This window comes from Anser cygnoides, chromosome 7 (assembly GCF_040182565.1).
Source record: "Anser cygnoides isolate HZ-2024a breed goose chromosome 7, Taihu_goose_T2T_genome, whole genome shotgun sequence".
Taxonomy (NCBI): Eukaryota; Metazoa; Chordata; class Aves; order Anseriformes; family Anatidae; genus Anser; species Anser cygnoides.
The window spans coordinates 3,919,718-3,942,572 of record NC_089879.1 but is presented as its reverse complement, the minus strand read 5'-3'; the positions used below and the strand labels follow the sequence as shown (position 1 = coordinate 3,942,572).

Sequence of the window (22,855 nt, the reverse complement as noted above, 5' to 3'; positions counted from 1 at the left end):
GGTCTCTGCAGAAGGGCAGCTGAAGCAGGACCAGCCCGCTGGTGCAAAGAACCAGCTCACCTCTGCAATTTTATTTTATTTTCCCAATTGTGAGATTTATTACAAGAATTTGCAACGGTCGGGGAGACACTGTGAGTGTTGGCCACGCTCCCAAAAGCTGAGGAATTGCTGAATTGAGGATTGCTTTGGCTGCTTAACCCTAACAACCAGGGGTGCTGAACAAGCCAGCAGAGCCCAGGTTTACTTTTAATTACCGCCCGCAGTAAGCTGCTCCGGTAAACGGGCACAAAAAGCACTTCTTGTTTCTTCCTCGTGCTGTTTGCCCCTATACAACCCATACGTCTGGGACAGAGGTGCTAAGCAGGGTCCCACCGTGCCATTTTTACAGAGCCACTTCTCAAACATAAACGATACCAGACAGCATGAAAGCCCGCCCCAGTACCTACCTCCGAGCACGACGTCCGCCTGCTCACGGCCAGGGCGAGCGGGGCTTCTCGGGCAGCCCAGCCGTGCTGGCTGCAGAGCTCCTGGTCCCTACAAGAGGCACGTCCTGCACGGCAAAGCGAGGGCGGCGACGGCACCGCCACGCTCCCAGCGCCTCGGGGACAGCCGGAGAGCCCCGCACGGCGCAGGTACCCGCGAGGCCTGGGACATGTCGCCCCGAAATGCAGGGGACCCTGCTCAGCACCAGGAGAAGGCCACCGTCGGTCCCGGGTTTGGATACGGTTAGCAGGTCGGGGCTCTGCCTTTTCTGAGGCTGAGCTGGAGGATTGGTGGTGGTTGACGGCCCCTGAAGGACCAGGGGACAGAAGTGGCTGGATTTAAAGCAGGGAAATACTGGCTGTACACAAGGATGGGGGGAGAACGGCCAGATCTGCCTTTATTGATCCTCCGAGCGACCAAAGGGCACATTTTGATGCTGCTCGCCCATGCACTGCCATCGACATTTCCTCGGCAGGGTACAGCAGCGGTGCATCCCCAAAGGGAAGGGGCCGGGAAACCTTCACCCCCGTGCCACCGCCGCCACCTCCGTCGCTCCAACCCGCTGGAAACGCATTTCCCGGCCCTGCCTCTTGCACAGATCTCCTTAACGAAAGAGGAGCCAAACATCTGCGCGGTGTCTGACTTAGCGTGGATTTGGCAGGCCGAGCAGCAAACTCACGCCGCCCTGCAGCCTCTGCATTTCTTGTTTTCCTCGGGTTCATCCAACACCCAGCAATCTGTTACCCGAAGACGGCTCCTACGTGCGCAGGCTGCCAAGGAGCCCACCCCGAGGACACCCAGCAGCACCTCCGCTGCTGTGCCCAGCGGGAAGAAGCGGGCTCAGGCAGCCTCCTGCCTCGGGGCCAGGCTCTGGCAGCGTTACCCCTACCCGTGGGCAGAGCCGTGGGCACGGGGCGTCCCCGTTTCTGGGGGAAATCGGGTGCTTCCCGCCGCTGCGCGGTGCGGAGCCCCACAAAGTCACCGCCAGCACCAAGGCGCGGGCAGGACGGTTTCATCTGGTGACGGGGAACGTTGCAGGATGCTTCCCCTTCCCTCAAAAGAAGTCCTTCCCTTCGAGGAAGAAGTCAAAGCGAACACCCGCTCGTCGCGTTTCCCCGTTTCAATCAGAGCCGGGCAGCACCCGAGCGCGCTCGGCAACATTTCCACGGAGCCATTCACGGAGAGCTCGGCCTTAGGTTTCAGCCGGTGTTTTTAATATCTCCGGGAGACGTTCGCGGAGCTGGAACAATACCCAATCTGTTGCTCTAACACGCTCCCCGTTCCCGTAAGGTGTCAGCAGCACGTATAGCCCACACCTCGGGTAGCTTTGGCTCCTCAAGCGGCTCCCCGAGGGCCGGAGCGGGGAACATTTCCCCGCCGCCGCACGCACGCTCGTGGCCCCCCCCCAGGAGCTGCTGCCAGCGTGGGCACGGCTTTTTCGGGGGCAGCTGCCCAAAAGCAGCGTGCCCTTACACCCCTCGGTCCCCTGGAGAAGCAAAACCCACAGAGGAGAATTTTCCCACTGGCAGGAAGAGGGATGAGCCCCGCTACCGCCTGGCACCCGTAAAAGCCCTCATTTCTCGAGCGCTGCCTCTGAGACGGGAGAAAAAAAAAAAAAATCCAGCAGTAAATGGAAACGCAAACCTGGTTTTATTTCAGCTGGCACCGACGGCATCCTGCTCGGCCTTCCTCGAGCTCCCCAGCGGGACGGGGCATGACCGCTCCCCTCCCACCGGGTGCCAAGCCGTTTACGGCAGCGTGAACATGCTGTGAAGGGGAAAAAAAACTCTGCAACTTTCCCCCCTGAAGTCTCCCAACACCTGGATCCTCTCCTCACGTCCCTCCTCCCTTTTGGGGAAGAGGCTTACTCCAGACCTCGGCATCCGTAGGAGCAGGAACAGGAGCAGAGGCGCACAGGGAAAAAAAAATCTGTGGTTAGCAGAGGTGTGGAAAAGGAGATACGGGGGCTTTCAGAGGCACCAGGAACAAGAAAACGCCCCGCTCGCAGCGCTGCTGGGCAGCGAGAGCGACGGGCAGGGCACCGGGAACGATGTGCAACGGGGAGAGCCGGTCAGCACGTACTTAGGTGCTGCACTAAGGAGAAAGCCAAACGCCGGTCGTGGCTGTCGCCAGGAGAAACCTGGGGTGACATCGAGCAGCCGGCGCTAAGCGCAGACCTTTCTTCACCCCAGGCTCCAAATAACTCACACCCTAAGCCCTCGCAGGACCGTGCCGGAGAGCCTCCCGCGCCACGACCGCCGGCAGCAGCAGCACCAGGCCCCGTGCGGCTGCACGCGCGGGTGACCCCGTTCCCAGCCGAAGCCGTCAGGAACTGCAAATCTTCATCCACCACGAGCGGTGCCAGCCGCTGCCGCGTCTCGCTTACGGCACAGCTGACCGGGGTGATCTCCCCTCTGAGCTACCAAAAGCAAAGGGAGGTGTTTTTAACGCTTTCCGTAGCTCCGTGATTGTAACGGATATTCGGCTTTCCCAGGCGGCAGTAGCTCTCGGCACCCGTTTAACAGAATTACAGCTTGTCCTTCCAAAAATATCATACGGGGTTCATCTGTAACAGCTGGGACCAAACCTGCATGCCGTAACGGGGTCAGCGATACATCCCCGACGTTGTTTTATGGCGCCCGCCACTGCCACCCAGCACACCACGAGGCTCTTTGCAGTAATATTGCGGTCAGCGCGCCAACGGCAGCCGCAGGACATCCACCTGCTGTGGCTTTCCCCCTCCACCTGGAACGAGGAATTGCTACAGCCGCCTGTCCTGCCCGCGCTGCCCGTCTGTCCCGTGCTGTCCGTCCATCCCAAGCAAAGACAAGGCCAGTCGTCCTCCTTAATGCAGTTTTACTCCCCCGGTGTCTCCCGGCGGGGGAGAAGCCCAGGGATTTCGTGCTTTAACGTCTCCCCGAGGTGCTGCGCACCAAGCCCTGCCTCTCCTCCGCCATCCTGAGGCTTCTGCTGCACCCTCGCTCGGGCTGGCCCCGAGCAGGGGCAGGGGCAGGTTTCCCAGCTGCACGGTCTGCCAGGTTTCCTTCCTTACAGACCCTCGGAGCCGTGCCGACACACGAGCGCAGAGCAGCCATGGAGTCAAACCCTCCCCTCGCTCCGCTCCCGTACCTATCCATGAATATCGGGAACGACACAGCCCAGGGGATGCTTCAAACGGGCCGCGGAGGAGCGATACCGACGCTGCTGCATTTAATCCTCTGAAAGCAACAGCCACCACCGAGCCTGCCTCGGGCTTTGTATTATTTGTGGAGCAGGGGGGTAGGGAACCCAGACCCTTCACCGGCACGTGTTTTTGGCACTTGCTCTCCCATTTCTTAAGCTTTACTTCAAATACAGTGATTAGGGAGCCGAACTGCCGTGGGTACCGGTGCATGCCCCCGTCCCGGGACCCGCACCCCGCAGCTGCACATCTCCGAAGCCCGCAGGAGCTCCTCACACACCAGCTCGCACGCACCCAGCGCACCTCACGGCAGGTGCAGGACGTACAGCACCGGATGAACCTACCCCACCGGACGCTGCAAGCTCCACAGCTCACGGATCAGCCACCCGGAGCCTGGAGAAACTCTGCCTGCATTAACTGCAGTTACCTTTGTTAATTCCCAACACCCGCTTCGCCTGCCCGTGAGCGAAGATTTAGGCAGCCCCCGCTCGCACCAGCTTGGCGGGGCTCCAGGCACAGGCCCCTAGCCTGGGAACTCGGTTTCCCTGAAGGCAGCCAGCTCGTAAAAGTTTGGAAAACCACAGCAGCCCGCGGCTCTGCCCCCTGGCTCGCTCACGTCGTGCGCTGCTGGCCCTGCGACTGCGGGCTCGCAGCGTGACCTCGGGGAAGCGAAGTCCTCGCTCATAAATACGGCGCGGCTGCTGCTACCAGGGCAGCTGGAGCACAGAATGAGAGATTTAGGGCTCAAGCCTGCTCCTCTGCAACCGGCACCCCCAAATAACGTGCCGCGGGGCGGAGGAGTTGTTCCCCCAAGCGCGGTGGGGGCAGATCCAACCAGGGGCTGCCCCCCATCACCACCGGCCCCGGGCTCCGCGGCACAGCCTGGCACAACAGGGAGGTTCAGGAGCCGCGGGTGCACCCAGAGACTTGTCGGGGGGCGGAGGAAAAGGGTGAAAACCAGTGCAGGTGGGGAGATTAGGTGTCTCTGCAACACCCGATAGCCATCGCTCCGCCCGCAGCACTCGCAGCGCACGGGTCACCGCAGCGCTCCATCTTGTAAGCGTGCGACGAAGCGGGGCTTTGGATGAGCCCTCGCTCCCGGGGCTGCAAATCACCCGAATCTGGGGGGGGGGGGGGGTTTGGGCAGCACCTCACCTTCCTCCCCATGCCAGCTGGGCGGCCACGCCAGAGCCCCCCCAAACGGGGTGGCAAAGAGGGGGTCCCACGGGGCGGCCGCTCATCGGCCCCCCGCCAAACAAGCTGCCTACCGACCAGCGGAGGAGCAGCAGGGCCGAAAACCCCCTTCTCTTCGCCCCGTTAGTTTAAATTTAGCTTGAGGAGCAGGCAGGCAGCCCTGGCGGTGGGGATGCCAGTGCCACAAACAGCCCCAAAGCAGTGACCGCGGCCCCGACCCGCAGCATCGCAGCTGGCACGTGTGGGACCCGCGGCAGGCGCGGCCCCCCCGCCTGTTTGCCTGCCGCTTCCCCACGCCGGCAGGCTTGCTTCCTCTTCCTCCACCTCCCTCTTTCAGGAGGGAAAGGAGCGAAAAGAAGCGTGATTAACTCAGCCGCAGGCGGCTTGGCCGAGGAGCGAGGCAGGAGCACCTACGTACACCCCACGAGAGCGGCGGGGTGAGCGCGGGGCCGGGGAGGAGGCTGGGCTGTGCCAGGGCTGCGAGCGTCCCGGCACCTCCGCCTGCTCCAGCCCCGCTGCTCCAGCGCCTGCCGTGCCCCAGCTCGTGGGGACCAGACCCGGCAAAGTGCTCCCGCGAGCCGTGTGACACCACGGGGGGACGGGAACACAGCCCGGATCGCGCCTTTCGGCCCGGGGTGTCCTCTTCTTTACCCGATTTTTTACAAGGACAGCGCGAAGCACGTCCACCCCGACGGGGACGGACAAAAACAGAAGCTCTGTACGTTACGAGAAGGGAAAATAGAACAGCCTCACGCCACACAACTGGTTCTTGAGAAATCAGAAGTGGACCGGCAGCCATAAAACGGACAAACTGCACAAACCCCCCCTCGTCCCCACTCCATCACCTCCCCTACCCACCCCCAGCACGGGTTCTACGCCGAAACACAGGGGTTTGGGCAAAAAGCTGCACGCCTCGTTCTGCCAGCACGCCTGCTGAAAGTGAAACAAGCCTTTGATAGTAGCAGGAATTAATTGCACATAATTAACTGCAGCAGATTTGGGGATTTATGTTGGTATACGTTCACCTATTTGCATGCGTGCACATTTACGCACACCTATTCATTAATTCATGCATCCAGAGTTGAAAGCCAGCCTAAATCAATGCCGGATCTGTCTCGCAGTCTGCTTGATCTCCACGTACAAGACTCTGCATCCCGTCCGCAGCAACGCGTTATGCCCTGCGCTGATTTACCCCGCTCCTACACGCGAAGGCAAACTTTTGGAGCCGGCAGGCTGGGCTCTCGCTGCTCGCCCTGCCAGCGGCCGGCCGCCCGCTGCAACAGGAGCCGGAGCCGCTCGCCGAGACCTTGGCCACGTGCGGCGCTCCCCGAGCCGCCCGTCCGTCCGTCCGTCCCTCCCTCCCTCCTCCGGGTCGATCCTGGAAGCACAGAGCCTGGACGCGGGGACCGAAGACCAAACGGCGGCCGGGCTGCGCGGGCCCCGCGGCGTGACACGTCCCCGGCCCTCCCGGGGAGGTGAGAAGGGCGCAGTCCCGCGGCCGACGGCTTCGGCTGGTTTCCTCTCGCCGCTTTTTCTCGCCGTCTTCCTCCTCGCTCTTGCCAAGCCTCGGTGCGTGTCCTAAGCGGCGTCGCGGGCTGGCCGAGGGGACCGTGCGTGACGCCGGGGGTGCTCAGCTGCCTCCGAGATGCCGGTGCCGCGCAGCCCATGGGATGCCGAGCAGGGCCGGGGCCGCCGGCGCGTGTGGGCAAGGAGGAGCTGCAGCAGGGATGCTCCTGAGCCTGCGGTGCCTCCGCAGCCTGCTTGCGAGCCGGGGCCACCTCGGCAGCCCGTGGGGGGAGCTTTACGCCGTGGCCGTCCACCCTGGCATCGCTCGGGGGACCCGAGGGGAAGGCAGCACGCACCGTTGCGGCCGGGGATCTCGTGGTGCCCGGCCGGGGATCTCGTGGTGCCCAGCCACCTGCACGCCAGGCCCGCTGTCGGGGCACAGCTCCTGGCTCAGGGCTGAGCGCCCCGGCTGCCCAGCGCCGGGGGACGGGGCTGTGCGGCTGCAGGATGGGTGCCCGCAGGCCTTACGGAGCGAGCCGAGTCCTGGGGGGGGGGATCCTGGGGGGCCCGGGGAGCCGGGGTGCGGGTCCCTGGGGTGCTGGAGCGGGGGTCCCGGAGCTTCGCCACCCGCCGAGGGGGACACACACGTGGTGGGGCGGGCGGGGGGGGGTTAATGAACAACCCTAATTAATTGAGGCGGGCGTGGGGAGCCGCAGAAGCCGGCCCTGCACACGCGGGGCTTACGAAGCCCCCCCCGGGCATCCCCAGCGCCGCGCCGCGGCCCCCGCCCGGCCGTGCCGCCGCCTTCCCCCGGGAGCCGAGGCTGCGGGCAGGGTCCCCCCGTGTCCCCCCCGGTCCCCTCGGTGTCCCCACGGTCCCCTCCAGGTGTCCCCCCCCCCCTCCCCCGCCGCCCCGCCCTTTGTGCGCCCCCCGGCCCGGCCCGGCTCTTACCGTGGCGGCGGCGCGGCCCGGCCGGGCCGGCTGTGGGCGCCGCTCCGAGCCGCGCTCCCTCCTGGCGGGGAGAGGAGGAGGAGGAGGAGGAGGAGGAGGAGGAGGAGGAGGAGGGAGGAAATGCGCTTGTCACTTCCTGAGCGGGGCCCGGCGCCGGCCGCCCAGGCAGGGCCCTGCCCGCACCTTGCGGGGGGCTCCGCGCCCGCCGCCCCCCGCTGCGGAGCCCGGGCCCGGGGCCATCCCCCGGGGGGGGGGGGGGGGGGGGGGAGCGGGCACAGCTCGGGCCCCGCTCCCCGCAGCGCCCCGGGAGCCCCGCACCGGCCCCGGCTGCCCCGGAGGCGGCCGAGGCTGCCTCCTGCTGGCGCCGCTCCTCCTCGGGGGAGAGGCGCTGGACAGCGCAGGGCCGGCGGAAAGCCGGGCTCACGGGGCTGCGGCCATCGGCAGCCCGCTGGGACGGGTCTGCCCGGCCTGGCCTGGCTCGGTTTGGTTTGTTTTGGCTCGGCTCGGTTCGGCTCAGCAGCCGGCCCTCGGGAGCAAGCCGCGCCGACATCTTCCCCCCATCCCCGGTGACACGCAGGCTTTGTGGAGAGGGAGCGAGGCCGCTGCCTGACAGCCCCAGGGAGGATGTGGGCCCCGTCGCGAAGCAGAGCCTCAATATTCCTCTTGATTGCACGCCGGCAGCCAGCACAGATCTTGTCGGGAAGGGGGATCGGGGCCTCGCGCCTACCAGCAGGACGTGGTGAGTGCCGAGGGCGAGGGGACGGGTACGCCTCCGAGGGCACGGCCACGGGCACCCGATAAGCATCAAGGAGAACTGTCGGTATTTGAGGTAATGAAGAAGAAAGGAGACGAGCAGAAGAAGCAGAAGAGAAGGGAGAAGCTTCCCTCAAGGCAGGTGGCTTGCCGCTCGGCACACACATCAGGAGCAGGAGGAAGGGATGGCGACACGAAGAGGCTTTTGCATCAGGCTCCTCCGTCCTCCTACGCCGCTCGCCTTCCTTATCGCCTGTTCAGACCGGTAACAAGGAAGATGAAGCTCCTTTGCCAGAACTTTGGGAATCGAGTTTGAAAATGGTTTTTATGTGATTCCCAGCTGAGCATTTCAGTACTTGCGCTCGCGGCATAATTGGATCCGTCCCTGCGGCAGCCTTGTGCAGCGCGGGGTTGGTCTCCAGGAACCAAGCAGAAGGTTGCTTTCTGGCTGCTTCCGCAGCTCGGTCCAAAACCAGCATTTTTTGCCTCTCATCTGCTGTGCTGTCAGGCAGATGAGCTGGCCGTGGGCTGCCAGCAGCGTGCCTCCGAGTGTAAACCTGCTTTCTACAGAGGTATTCTCAGGGACATTGTTTGGTAAATGTAAATGTAAAGCTGGCCACAGGTCCCTGCTGTGGTGACAGTCTAAGAGATCTTTGTCAAAAGGGGAAGAAATAGAAATCACTTTTAAGCTTTAAAGAACAGGGCCTGGGAGTTCAGGCACTGTGGATGGTAAATTCACACCATTTAACTCTGAGCTGATTTCATTTGCGGCTCTGGGTGTCAGTGCCTTTACTACCCACTGACTCGAAGCCTGATGTAGATGGAAGCTGTGGGTAGGAAAAAAGTGAATAATCCCTACGAGCCCCCTGAAGTTATATTGGGGCCCAAGGCACTGGAAGACGTAGGTACAGCAGCGCTACGTGTGGTGGACGAGCACCGCTCCCCTCTCTCCCGGGGTGGAGGATTTGGCTGCCTGGTGCCTGCGCACGGACGCCCACCCGCTGAAGGTCTGCAGCAACAGCAAATGGAGACCTGCAGAAGCCACGCTCTGGGTTCAGGAGACGTCCTGAAAGTCAGAGAACTTCAATAGAGGCAAGCAGAAGGATTTTAACAAATATCCCGTACCCAAGGAGCAAGCACGGCTCCGTAAGACAATCGGGATGTTCTAGCTCAGCGTGCCTGAGCGAGGAGAGCCGGTACCCTAAATACATGTAGACAGCACTGTGATATGGAGGGGAGTTCTTACCACATGTGGCATACGGTGGGATTTGCACCAAACCTAAAAATCCCTCTTTTATTTCCCAGGTTACTTGTGCACACACGCAACAGCTTGTGTGTGCCTGCGTGTCCGTGCTGCTCATGGAAGGTTTCAGTTCACAACCCTATCAACACTTCAAATTAATAAATGCCGATTCTTCCCATAAATAAATCAATCCAGATTCTTCTGCCTGACATGCGACACTATCCATGAGCAGCACTTGGCTGTTTGAGCGGCTGTGCCGAGGCTCGTTGCTGTTCTCTCACTGGTGTTTATTAGCTTTCCAGGCCAGGCTTAGGCACTTGCCGTTATCCAGAATTTATACGCTACCTTGCAGCTACGTTGTTTGCCTGACAGCACCCAGTTTAATTTCCAGTAACCCAGAAAATCCGCTCGTTTGAAGCTATACTGTTACCTAACTAATGGAAATTAAGCCAGGGGTTGGCTTTCCCCGTGTTTACGTCAAATAAAACACACCAGCGTTCCTCCCTTCCCTCCGCTGTCTCGAGGCTGTAGCACCTCATCCCCTTTCACGGAAAGCCCCAGCTGTCCGCGAGCTGTTCTCCAACCCAGCTGCTACCACCAGGGTGAGGTCACGCTCGACACACTTCCAGCCAAGCGATGCAGCGGAGCCATCCCCTCCGGAGGTGTCCGTGCCACTGGGACAGACAGAGGGGCAGGAACACGCTCAGCCCCAGCTTCCCCTCCTCTCAGCCCAGCGCAGGCAGCAAGCAGTGGGAACACCAAGGAGGCAGGTCTTAAGGCACAGCAGAGCCCCAGCCCGTTAATTTTCTATGTGCTCTCCACATATTTCACACGAGACGATCCGCTGTGCTAAAACGCTTACTGGGTCCGTACACTAAAGCAGTTATTGTTGTAGCGAGGCGTGTTCTCTACCTTTCAGTGTGCCAAGACTAGGAAAGCAATCCGAGCGCCAAAACACTGAAAATTTTGCTGTACGTTGCTGAATACCCTACTGGAAGTTTTTGTCTGGTATGAAATCACACAAGTTTTGGCAGTCTTTCACCAGGCACCCTGGAACCCAGCAGGACGGACACAGCAGAGGGGATGCACACGCGGATTTTCCTTACGACGGCTCCAGTGCTGCCAGTGCATTCCTGGAACACGGGAGCACACAGAAGCCAGTGTCAGCCACGAAGCAAGGCATGCTGTGCCTAATGCAGCAGAAAAGCTATTCAAGAACCCATCCTCACGTAAAAATAACTCCAGAGAAGCTGCCAGGCCCGGTGCCAGCCCCTTGCCTGGCCTCAGGGGCATCAGAGCCCCGTCGCTGCGGTGTCAGTTCGTCGCCTCGTTTGCCCCTTCGGGCCTTTGACCCTTCGGCCCCACAGCTGCCACGGCCTGCAGCAGGCATCTTCGCAGAGCAGAGCCAGTTTGGATGCAAATTACAGGAGAGAGCGTCTCCATTTGTAGTCACGGATGTGCTTCCCCAGCAGAGAAACCTTTCCCTTGCTTAAACACAAGTGAAGTCTCCAAAGGCGCCAGCCCAGCTGGTTCTGTGCGGCAACTCCTCCACAGCGCACGCCGTCCCAGCTTGCATGCAGGTACCGCGCGGTCAATCCTCAGAGCACATTACGATCCTTCAGGCACGGGGCAGTGTGCTCGCGGCACCGTCTGCACGCTCATACCTGAGACTCGTAGCTGGGACCCGTGCGGCGGGACGTGCTCTTCCCGGTGTTTGGAAATTGTGCTGCAACATCGAGTGTGGAATCGAGAGGGTGAGCCCACATCTGTACGCAGATCCTAGCCCCGTACCACACAATTGTTATTTCAACCTGATGCTCTTGACAATGACTCGGAGAAGTCGTCTCCTGGCAGGACGGACGGGCTGTGCTTCCATGCTTCATCCCTGCGGGCCCTCTCTGGAACAGCGGCTGCCCTAATTCTGTTGGTGTTCCTGACGTAACCCAGCGTCTCTTCAAAAAATTGTGGCTCGCAGAAATTCTTCCTTTTAGACCAGAGAATTATACCGAAGTTCAAGAAGAGAATATTAATTGTGTCTTCTTAGCTTCCAAAAATTAACTTTTAAAAACAACCTACAGGGCACTGCACCTGACCATCTCCGCCCCGTAGGGAGCAACGACCATTAAATGAGCATAATTCCATACAAATACCAACCTGGTCACCGAGAGGGAAGGCAAGGAGCAAGGGAACGTTATCCTTCCTTCTGAATCTTCTGTGTTCGTTCAGTTGTGTCGCAGTTTTCATGTCTGGTATTTCTCACTTTTAAATTTATATAAACACGATTATAGGAGAAGCATTTACTTCAAGAAAGTGCTGTGATGCTGGAAATGCAAAGGCTTTTTGTCTTGAGAACCTATTTACCCTACTCCTTAGCAGAATCCCATGTGTAAAAACTCCCCTAGATCTGGCTTCTTGAATCAATACTTATTTCATTAATTTCACTCGGTCTCCTCCGTCAGATATTTCATCCTGACAGTTCACTTCCCTGATAGAACCCGTAAGAATTCAAAGGTCTGCTCTTCTCCGGGTAAAATGCTCCCAGCCCGCTCCGCAGGATGAGCCCCACGAACACAAAGGACTCTCCCAGTAAATGCCTCACAAAATAACCTGCAGAAGCTTGGCAATAGCAGGCGGCAGGAGCCAGGTAGCGGGGGCAGAGCTGTACCAAATGCAGCTGGTGCTGCTCGCTGGGGCTTAGCTACTAAAATCCATCCTGACTTCGTTGCGTTCATGAAGACACCCACCTTACAAACCACCGTCAAACTCCCCAAACCACAGGCAAAGCCTCCCTGCTCCTAACTCGCTGCTTATTTCTCTGACTCTTTTGAAAGGTTTTACACTGAAAACCATAAACGTGATCATACCTTCATGACAAATCGTCTAGACAGACCAACTGCCCCAAATCGAGGGCATTCTTTGACACGTCATTTCCAAATCCTACCAGTCAGTAAAAAGCCATTGTTCAAGGCACTATCAGAGCTGCTGCCGAGGCTCCATTATTCCTAAAATATCAGGTTTCCAACAGAGCAGATGTCAAACAGCAGGCCCTTGGTTATTACTGCCTTAAAAAACCCTCCTAAACATGATTTACAAGCATTTTTCTACTCTCCAGTGATACTTCAAAGTGCACGGGCCCGTCTAAGAACACGCACTCCACAGGTCAGATGCAGAACTCGTTAGACCCAAGTCACAGCCCGTGTGCTCATTTCAGACTGAAGAGGGGCCACTACACATTTCAGGATCAAAACCACTCCGCCTGTGGGTGCCACTCCATTTTTCTGCTCCCCGCCCTCCCTCCCCATAGAGGAACACATCTGCGGGCTCTTTCTTTCAGCTCTCTTAAGCATTGTACTAGAAAACTTTAATGTAGACCTCAGAAGTAGATGAAGCACGTGTATTCTGCCTTAAAGCAATAGTTACGTGAAGACAGCAAGGCTCCTAAAATAAGCCTGCAACGCCTTGGGGCAGCAGGATAATATTTTAGAGGTGGCATTAGCTGGTGTATCTCCTCCTTACGGCTGGATCCCGCAATCCCAAAGGGAAAGCAGAGGAACCACGTGCCATCCCTGAAGGCTTGCTGCCTGCGGAGCTACACATAGCCTGGGAGCAGCAGGGAAATGCTTTGCAAAGTGGAAGCCCGTGACCTTGGCTAAATAATGAGGTAGGCAAATTGTGGGCTGGAAGAGGAGACTGGTTCCCAGCCTTTCCCCACCACTAAGAAGCTTCCCTGGTAGAAAATGAATTCCTTTAGGTGGAAATAATTATATAAAGAAATACAACAGTTGTCCAGAACACCTGAAAAACAGCGGTATAATAGCGAGAGGAAATACTGGATTACTATTTATTACTACCATTACTATGAGTTGCTTTCAAATGCCCAGGTAAAATTACTAATTGAAAGTGGTTGATACATTTACATGTATCTGATGCTAGAATTTCTGTTTAACTATTTTAGGAAGCTAATTTTTATCTTTAAAAGTGACATAAAAATATCACCTAGTGAACAAAATCTAATAATTATCTAACCTATGAAGAAAAGAAAGCAATACTTGCTCTGAACCCTACATAACTCATGGAGTATGGATCTATAGTTAATTCCTCTAAATTGATTAAAAGAAAATCCATGACAACCATCAATTTATTTTCACTCCATATCACGCCTTCATTACCAAAAATTACAGATGAGAATAAACCAGATGCCCCAAACACATCCTGCCAGAATACCTGCCGATTAATATTTGCTTGCATTAGCTATACCTGATGCCAAATTTGTTACAAAAATGTCATAGTCTTTTTTTCTTGAAGTTGGTTTCAGTAGTGCACTTTGAATCCTTCGTACTGCTTCATCAAAAATATTCTGTGTCTGAATTACCACTTACATTTCACAGCAGTGCTGTTGGGTAGATGCAGCGCATCCCACTACAATAGCTACCCAAATGGTAACTTGACAAGACACTGGTTTTGGCACTCAAGTTAGGAACGCCAGCCTGTCCAAACATGCAAAGAGCTATCCGCCTGGGACTAAACTTCCTTCCCAACGCTCTTTGACCATTCTTCTAATGCAATCGGTGTATTCCAGTTAGCAAAACAAGGTAGAATTTAGGATCCTTACCTTGAAGAGATTACCAGGTGGATCACAAAGAGAAGACCTACCCCTGTGCAAATTTTATTTCACCTTGTTTTCCATCCTGGGAAAGTACCAGAAGTGTATCTTGACCCTTAAAGATCTTCTGGACCTTGCTTGGGCTGGCAATGAGGAGAAGCATTCCTCTGACACACAAACATGACCTAGTCTGTGAAACACAACCAGCCTGCCTAATGGGACCTCCCTGATGCTTGAAAGAACAAGGTTATTGTCACCTGGCAAACGTGTGTGTCAAGGCACAAAGAATTTGTACTTCCCTTTCTTTTAGGCTATAGTAGTATTCTGAAAGTACAAAATAACAAGAAATAAAGGCAAATAAATTAAAAAAATGATCATAGCACAAGTCAAAAAAGAATGTATAGTTATGCTTTGAATTCTTTTGTATTTATACAACTAAAATTACAGAATCATATCATAGAAGCTTAGAATGGTCTGGGTTGGAAGGGACCTTTCAGACAATGCCATTCCAGCCCCCTGTCACGGACAGGGACACCTCCCACTAGATCAGTTCCACCTGTGCCGTGGCTTTCCTGATCCCACTCCTACACATCCCGGCGGCACCCCTATCCTCTTCCCAAGTCACGTGTCCTTGCTCCCACTGCTGCCATCGTTGGCTTTTAAGACATTTTTGTATGGCAAATTAATAATGAAAGAGACATATGTCACAGGCTAGTGAGATTATAACATCACGTCTTTATATATTTATGGGATCAGTGGAAATAACTGACAAAGCATGCAGACATTCCTGCAAGAGAGATTTTTAAAAATATTCAGTAGTCTGCCTCTACTGGAAAGGAGTCGGTGGAGACAGAACTATGCTGAGCCTGAGAACTTCCAAAATTCTGAATTTAAAGCACTGACCGGTCCTTCTTTTTGCACCAGCTACAGCTTCTACATTCATTTCCCTCTTTAACAGTTATATCCATGTTTACCTTAGAAAAAAAGACACAGCACCTACACCTGAAAAGTTTGTTCCCAATTACACCACAACAGAGGAACGAGATTTTTACCTTGCAGAATACCTTTGCTATTGGTTACTGCTAACCAATACTGAAATGAAATACTAGCTGATCTTTATGTTGTTCCAAATGCAAACATCGTGTGGCTATATTGGTCTTCAGATTCGGCATGCCTTACTTGTCTCACACAAACTCACAGCTTCCCTAAAACAAGTGAGGTTGTAGCAAGGACAAAATTTACAGGCAAGTTATGCAAAGCTGAAATGTTTCTAGGGCAATGTTTTATAGCCCCTTGGAGTTCCATGCATAGTATTTTACTGTGTACTCAAATAACATTTATTTACACACGTGTCTGAGGGTTTTTGTCAGGTTTACTTTAAAGTTCAGACTTTTCTCAGCTAATCTAATTTGCCCAAGATGGATGGCCTCACTTTTTTCTTTGGAAAACCAATGCTGTTACGCTGTTTCCAATTCTTCCTCCAAAGCAAAACTTGGGTGTTGGCAGCTCCTCCAGAATTTCAAATCCTGCCAGACAGAAATTAAAATGCTTTTGTAAGAAGGAAGTCATTTCATTCTCCTCTTGGATAACCCGTTGCGAACCATTCTTTATTTGTCTGGAAAACTTGCAGGGCAGTTACTTTGCAAGTTTATAGGACTGTATTGTTACGCTGCACTGCTGCTTTACACAGCTGAAAACCTTCCATGGATAATAAAAACCTTAGATGGCTGAATCACACAAATTAATGGCAGAAAAGATGGTTACTTGCCAGTAATTTTATTTCCCCAGGAGGGATGGTTGTTTTAGATCCACAGTCCTGGAGTTTCAAGCCTCAGGCATGAGATTCAGGAGCTAACCAGCGTATAAAAAAAAATAAAATAAAAATAAAAATAAAAAAACCAACCCCCCTTCAGAGAGGATCAGAAAGGTGACTGAAGGGGTGACATAAAAGGTCACAGTCACAGACTTGCCAGTTCCCCTAAATATAGGTAATTTCAGAATCAGTTGGATGGGTGAACTGGATCTGTCAATAAAGAGCCAAAAGATAAATAAAAAAAAACATTCCCATGGGTACAGAATTCTCTCCTTTCCCATGTAACTAGACTGAAATCCTTGTTCTCCAGGGTATAACAAAACCTGTGCTCCCTTCACAGATTGGCACTGGCAAATGTAGAAGCTGTACTTGTTGAAGAAAACATAGTGAGGATAGGCTAAGGCATTTACTAGTCTTTTTACTGCCACCTTGTCTTATCCTCATCTAACGAAGTAAATAGACAGACATTAAAATTTACCTACTGCACCCCCGAACAACCATAAATACGTTCGCAGACGGTTCTGTTCAACTGCTTACCTTCTCTGAACTCATCCAACAGCTCCTCCTTGGTCCAGTTGCAAGACGTTATGAGGAAGAAGCCCTCTGGTTTCAACACGCTGCGGAGAGATCTCACGTACTGCTTCCTCTTCCCAGCCGCGTTATCAGGATTAAGGCTTATGGCATCAAAAGTCCCCTTGTCAATACAGATCTGAAATCCTGACAGCTCAGCTGACGGAGCCAGGAAGTCTTCCACCTAAACCAGAAGTCTGCAACTGTGAGACGATCTTTACTGAAGAGCTCCTGAATTTTTAATGCAAACCAATGCTTTAAAGTAAAAAGCCTCAAACCTGACGATAGGGGTGCTTAGGAAAGGGTAACTCAAAGGCTTTTCAGTTACACATCAGCTTCTTTTTTCTCTACATCAGGCATTATATACGTTACAGACGTAGTAATCTCTTTGCTACAAAGCCCACATATATACCTACTCATCTACAACTCAAGCTAACACATTTGGAAGTTCATTCTTTAAATCCTCATTTGTACTTTGATCCCTGGTTTCCTAGGCACTGCGTGCTGAGCACAAACACAAAGGACGAGACAGTGCCTGCCGCAAAGAGATCGCAACGGAGGTTCAGGAACAGAGACACCCTACAGGTACAGAGCTGGAGGGGAAAAGAGCACAGCAGACAGCGCTCGGTGCGAAGGGCAGGCACGGGATCACGGAATGGCAGAGGCTGGAAGGGACCTCTGGGGGTCATCTGCTCCCAGCCCTGCTCAGGCAGGGCCTCGCAAACTTCCTGCTGCATAGCTACTGGTAGGCATTCCTTCACATAAGGATTTAATTTTCCATCTCTAATCTGAAATTCGGAATGTATCAGCTAAAAGACAGGACTTCTCAAACGGCCATCCGCCCCGCTAGAGGCAGGGAAATCTTTTTAGTCCTGATGACTGTTACAAACAAGACGAACAGACCACAAATCTTCTCGGAAGTACAGATTTATTTGGTTAGAGTTCTCTCATGAGGTATAAAACACAAATGAATTTCAAAACACATCATTATTATATTACACTGAGTGCAGTTGAATATCAAGTAGGCCTTTTAACCTCGGGGTCAATTGCTTTCTCTTTCCTTAATAAAGTTTCTCTGGACACTTACCTGTAATTTAATGTTAGACATCCCTTCCTTCTCCCTTACTTTTTCTGAAAGTTTTATTGCAGAAGGTGAGTAATCAATCCCGGTGAGGTTAGTGTAGCCAGTTTTTGCCTAGGCAGAAGCAGAGAATCTTAATCAGCGTGCTAGCAAATTTTGTGTTCAGCAGGTATATTGCCCATCTATAACCCAACCTCTCCTCATCTTAATGACAGGGAAAAAAAATGTACTCATTTTTATTCCTGTTATCACCACCAGAGCTAAACAGCCAAGGGAATGAACTGCAGTAACTCCATTCTGCCTGATACCTCATCAAAAGCATTGTTGACTGAAAGCTGGTTTATGTCAACAAGTGGAAAACGGAGCAGAACTGTGAAAAGAAACACCCTGGTGGGGAACAGGCTCTTATCTGCACCAGAAGTAACCTAGAAACGAGGAATTTTCAGTGATGAGAACATGTGCCAACGCCAGATGCTTCACAATAAGAAAACCTCTTTAACACTTGCACAACATGTGAGGTTGAGCAATTATTTGGTTTATAACCTAAATGGTAAGAGCCAAAATATGCAGCGCATTTTATTAGCACAGAAAACCGCTGTAAAAAACTTACTTTTTCTAATTTCTCATGCTAACGTCTATCTGAATGCAATTATTTGCACCGCACTGAGGTCTTTGTATCAGCCACTTTCAGGCAGGTCACGAAGCACGTAAAAGAGCACAGAGACTTTCTGCTAGTCTGACTCTGAACTAGATAACGACAACCCAGCTCGCCCAAGTCAGGCGACGAGATCCTAGAAACCCTTTTGCTACACAGATGGGCTCGCACACCGGGCATCAGCTGGAGCTGGGCACGTGGGAGGGCGGTGGCGACACGTTTCCACTCCTCGGTCGGAGCAGCCGAAGCGAGCAGATCTGGCCTCACGTGCGCCGGTCGGTCCGGCTGGATCCAAAGCTAACAGGAAGAGCTATGATCTTATGGCCAGCTGCAGGCAGGAACAGCAGAGGGAGGAGGGGGATGGCTTGGGTTTGGTTTTTTGAACAATACATGGAATTTAACCAGTGCCGAGCAAAACGCTGCCTATCTACTTATTCCAAAGGCTGATACCTCAACAGCAGGGAAAGCTACATTTTTTTGAAGTCCTTCCTCCCTCAGTCCGTGTGAGCGTAGTGCTAGCCAGCTGTTCTTAATTGAGGGCTAATTTCAGCTAGACACAAAGACCGTGTTGTTTGCATTTGATGAAGAACAGCATATTGCTCGGGCTTCTGCCCACGTTCCTCCCCAGAGCTCCAAGAGCGAACCAAGCTTCCCGAGATGCCTGCGCTGAAGGCTTGGGGGTGGAAGAGTAGTTTCCACAACAGCTCCTCTGTTTGGGAGCAAAGAGCTTGAGTCACTGCAGGGAGTTTCCATTCGCTCCTGTAGTCTCTGGGGCAGAGAAGGAAAGCTGAAGGATAAACAGCCTTAAATGCTGCGAAACCTGTACGGCCTGACTCCATACGGACAGGAAGGGATCGTTCAGTCAAGCGCCAAACATGACCGCACCGCGCTCTGGAATTGCACTCCCCATGTCCTGAAGGTGGTTATTTACAAGCACGCTTCTGCCACTTCCTGGAAAAGCCGCTTAAATAGCAGAAGGCAGCGTGCAATGTGAGCAGCGCTGCACTGTGCTTGGGCTTCTGGTGTTGCACGGCAGACACCCGCACTCGGGCAGCGAAAACCCTTCACTCACAGAAGTTTGTCAGTATTTTGGCCTCCCCAGTCCTCAGAAAACTTAGGAGGTCTGAGCTCCATGTGGCAGCAACATTTCACAGCCAGTTGGCTCTTTCGCCTCCTTTTTGTGCAGCATTCCCTGTTGGAGCTGACAAAGCCTCATCTAGACCTCGCTGCATTTAAGGGCAATTTTCTTGGTATACTCCCATGTACTATTATTTACTGTTAATGGTATGCTGGGGTCCAGTATTCCCAACGAGCTGTGTTTTAAGTTCCTTCCTGTTCCTTAGAATAACACATGCCCCCAGCAGCTACCTTTCAGTGAGCTGCTACAAAGAGTTCACGACTGAAGTCTGACTGCCTTCTGCAGTATTGCCATTTCTACGACATTATCAAGTCCAGCTCCAATGGCAGATGCGTTCTACTTGCCTGCCAAGAGGCCTAATTTGATGTTCAAAGCCTAGCAGCTAACAACAAAAAAATATTTTACATCAACTCAGCAACTGAGATCCTGAATTATTTAGGAACAATAAACAAGGTAATTTTTGAAGACTCTTTTCAAATGGAAACTGGACTGAAAATCTTCTGTTAAAGCAGTCAGAGTATTTTGAAGTGCTTTACGTATGGGAGGTGCTCTTGGGACAGTTTAATAGTTTTTAAAAGCTAACAGGCCGTTGTTTTCCTACTACAGAATGAAAATCAATTTCAGATTTATAAGTGATGCCAATATAAAAGCCTTATAAATATGAAGATTTTTCTGTTGGGTGATTCAACGGTGAAAGAACTATCACTGCACTTAAAACTTATTAGGCTTCAAAAATTATTTCTCTTAATGAGATGTGCAATTTCTACTTTTGACAATAAGACTTATCCCATGCTTCAGTGTGGCAGTCAGTCCCCATGAAGGCTTTGAATTCTTCTAAAATCAAAGTTCATGTTAAGAAAAAAAAAAAGCATTATAAACCTGACTTTGACTTCCAACCACTGCAATTTCTGCAGTAACTAATTGAGCAAATGGAGAATGTAGAACAATATAAACTACTGCAGCAGGAAAGCTCCCTTCTTCACCAGCCTCCTTTAATATTATAGCAAAGGACTCAATCAAAACCTGGAAAGAATACTGCAGTTCCAAAACATCTTGTATCACTCTATAACAATGTTGTAATACTGCAGAACACATCTGGTAAGGGGTTTTCATCCTGACAGAAATGAAGCTTCTTGAAAAGAACAGTTACCAACCTTCTAAAGTATTTAGACACCTTAATTTTGACCATTTTTTACATCAATAATGAGTACTATTATCAGAATTGAGTGTGGACAAAAGGTGTTAATCAACTTTCCTTATCTGTGGGTGTTTTACACAACAATGGGAAGAAAAGCATTTTTAGATGTACGAAGACAGAAAGGTAAAGTTAAAATCAGGAATATTCAGGCTGATTGATTTAAAGAAATGTTGTAAACTTTGAAAACTGAAGTACTGACAATCCAGGTAGTATCAAGAAACTAGAAGTTTAAGCAAATCTAGTGAAAAAATATGTATTTCCATTAGGAAGAAGAACTTGTATGTTCTAGGTGTGCACTAGAACAACATACATGTTGTTCTTTATTGTCCATGCTATATGTTCATACTTAAAAAAACCCCAATGGCACTGCTGGTTCAATGAGTTACATATCTAAGTTCGACAGGCTGTCTGGCAGCCACTTGCAATTCTGACTTGTTTTTGTCACAGAATGTTCTTTAAGGCCTATCAACAACTCTGAAGTATTTTCACTTGTCCTCTTAAACCAAATGACAATGTAAGACCTCGTGCACAGTAACCAGTGTTCTGCTGATGGAAAACACAGAACACCGGTCTTAGTTTAGGCTGCCTGCTTCTTGTCTTTCATGTAAGTTACAGCTGGCCATGATTTCTAATGTCACGTGTGTGAACTGTACTTAAACTACAGTGTCCTGAGCATTGATTTTGTGTCAAGCGCACAAACTTTGCAATATACCAACCAACTCGATCAGTAAAACACCATTCCCAGTTCCAATGTCAAGCACAGAGCTGTCATGGGGGACCTTCTGTTTTTCCAACCATCTGATTATGCGAACCATGCTTTCTTCTCCAAACCTATTAGGAACAAAGGTTCAGGTAATCACGACAGCAAAGACATACAGAAGGCTTCTTCAAAGCACCTCTCACTGAAGCACTCAGGCAGCAACCGACAGAACTCATATTCTGTATTTGCTTTAAGTGTAAGTGAATCAAATGGCCTTACAACTCACAGAAACCCCAACTCTGGAAGGTGAAGCCCTCCAAATATAAAAAAATGAAGACAGCACTGCCAATTTGCCGACTTAAATCTGAGCTCAGTGACAAAATGAATGTTTATGAGTAAAACACACGGTGAGTCCCAGCTCACTTTCCGTGCAATGACAGTTATCTAAGTGCATCTTATAAATTCACATTGCAAAACCGGGCAGGAGAGGAACGGGTGGCTTCAGGATTAAAATTTGCTATCATTTTGCCAACCCCCAGAACTATTCACTAACCCTGTAACCAAACTGCGGGGTGCCCTTTTGCAACCCCCGTTACCAACAGGGATACGGGGCGCGCTCCGGTGCGGTTAGCTATTTACCAAATTTCCCCGGCGTCTCCAGTGTCCTGAAAAACCCGCAGCTCTCTGTCGTACGCAGCATCCCAGCTAAATGGGGAAGGAGAAGAAATTGCGATTAACGCCGGGAAACCGGGGAAAAGGAGGAGAGGAAGGCGGCATCACGAGGCCGCTTCGCCCCCGCTCCACAACCGACACGAAGGCTTTGCGAGCGGGGAGGGCACCCCCGCGGGCTGCCCCGGCTGCTCCCCGGTCCCGACCCTTTCCCCATCCCGATCCCTGCCCGTATCGCGGCCCTGCCCGCACTCACTGCGGCCTGGTGCCCAGGGCCGAGGGCCCGAAGGCCGGCCCCCCGCCGCCCGCCATGCCGCCGCCACCCAGCCGGGCCGCCGCGGCCGCCGCCCTGGCGGAGCGGAGGACCGGGAGCCGGGCCCGAACCGCGGCCGCCGGTGAAAAGTCGCCAGCCCGGGGCTCTTCCTTGCCTCTTCTGCCGCTTTTCAAGGCAGCCTTTCGTCCCCTTGCTGGCTCCTCATTGCCATGCTTTACCATCCTATCAAAGTGTGTGACTTAATCCCATCAATGGGTTTGTCCTCGGGAGCAGCACAGCTCCAAATGGCCCGATTGTCATCATCTTAACCCGTACCGACCGCCTCAAATCAGGGCAATGCGCAAAAGGAAGACTTGTTCTATTTCTTTTGGTCCGCCGGTGGAGAGGATCTGAGGTTATGAACAGCTACGGCTGTAAATATAAACGCTAGGTGTCCTAGGTGGGGAAAGGGAATCTGCTTCACCCGCGTGTTTCCAGTGTGACCACACCACGGTACTTACAGATCCATAGTAATTGCATTATTCTTATCCCGCAGCCATTACATACACTTGGTAAGAATTTTATTGAGGTAACACTGATTCATGTTGCGTTGACTTTCCGTGACAGCGTAACATGTAAAATATACCCGTCAAGTTCTTAATGCTGTTTTCTCCAGCGCTGATTTTTTCTGTTTTCGTTATTTATTCACAAATTTGTTTCCTTTCATCAGACTTTTTCCAAGATATCTTAATTCTGCAATCTGTTTGCAACCAATACTGATCCTGGCACGAGAGGCAGCCAACGGGAGTGTACACGGGCCGCCCCGCTGCCAGATGATCTGTGCTGGGAAATATCTGGGCTGGG

At 52.7% G+C, this 22,855-nt stretch overlaps 2 protein-coding genes across 3 annotated transcripts in view; both read right to left on the bottom strand.

Moving 5' to 3' along the window:
- Window positions 1–7,526, bottom strand: part of FAM53B (family with sequence similarity 53 member B) — a 45,385-nt gene extending 37,859 nt beyond the window's left edge. For both annotated transcript variants that reach the window (XM_067000351.1, XM_067000350.1), the window contains exon 1: window positions 7,316–7,526. The gene's annotated coding sequence lies outside the window, so the exon portion shown is untranslated. The remainder of the gene's footprint in view (window positions 1–7,315) is intronic.
- Window positions 7,527–14,629: 7,103 nt separating this feature from the next.
- EEF1AKMT2 (EEF1A lysine methyltransferase 2) lies at window positions 14,630–22,124 on the bottom strand. Its single transcript, XM_048058023.2, has 6 exons — window positions 21,995–22,124; window positions 21,709–21,774; window positions 21,086–21,200; window positions 17,385–17,492; window positions 16,265–16,481; window positions 14,630–15,440 (listed from the first exon to the last, which is right to left on the bottom strand). The coding sequence occupies exons 1-6, from the start codon at window positions 22,048–22,050 to the stop codon at window positions 15,343–15,345; spliced, it is 660 nt and encodes a 219-aa protein (XP_047913980.1). The 5' UTR covers window positions 22,051–22,124; the 3' UTR covers window positions 14,630–15,342.
- Between the last annotated feature and the right edge of the window lie 731 nt (window positions 22,125–22,855).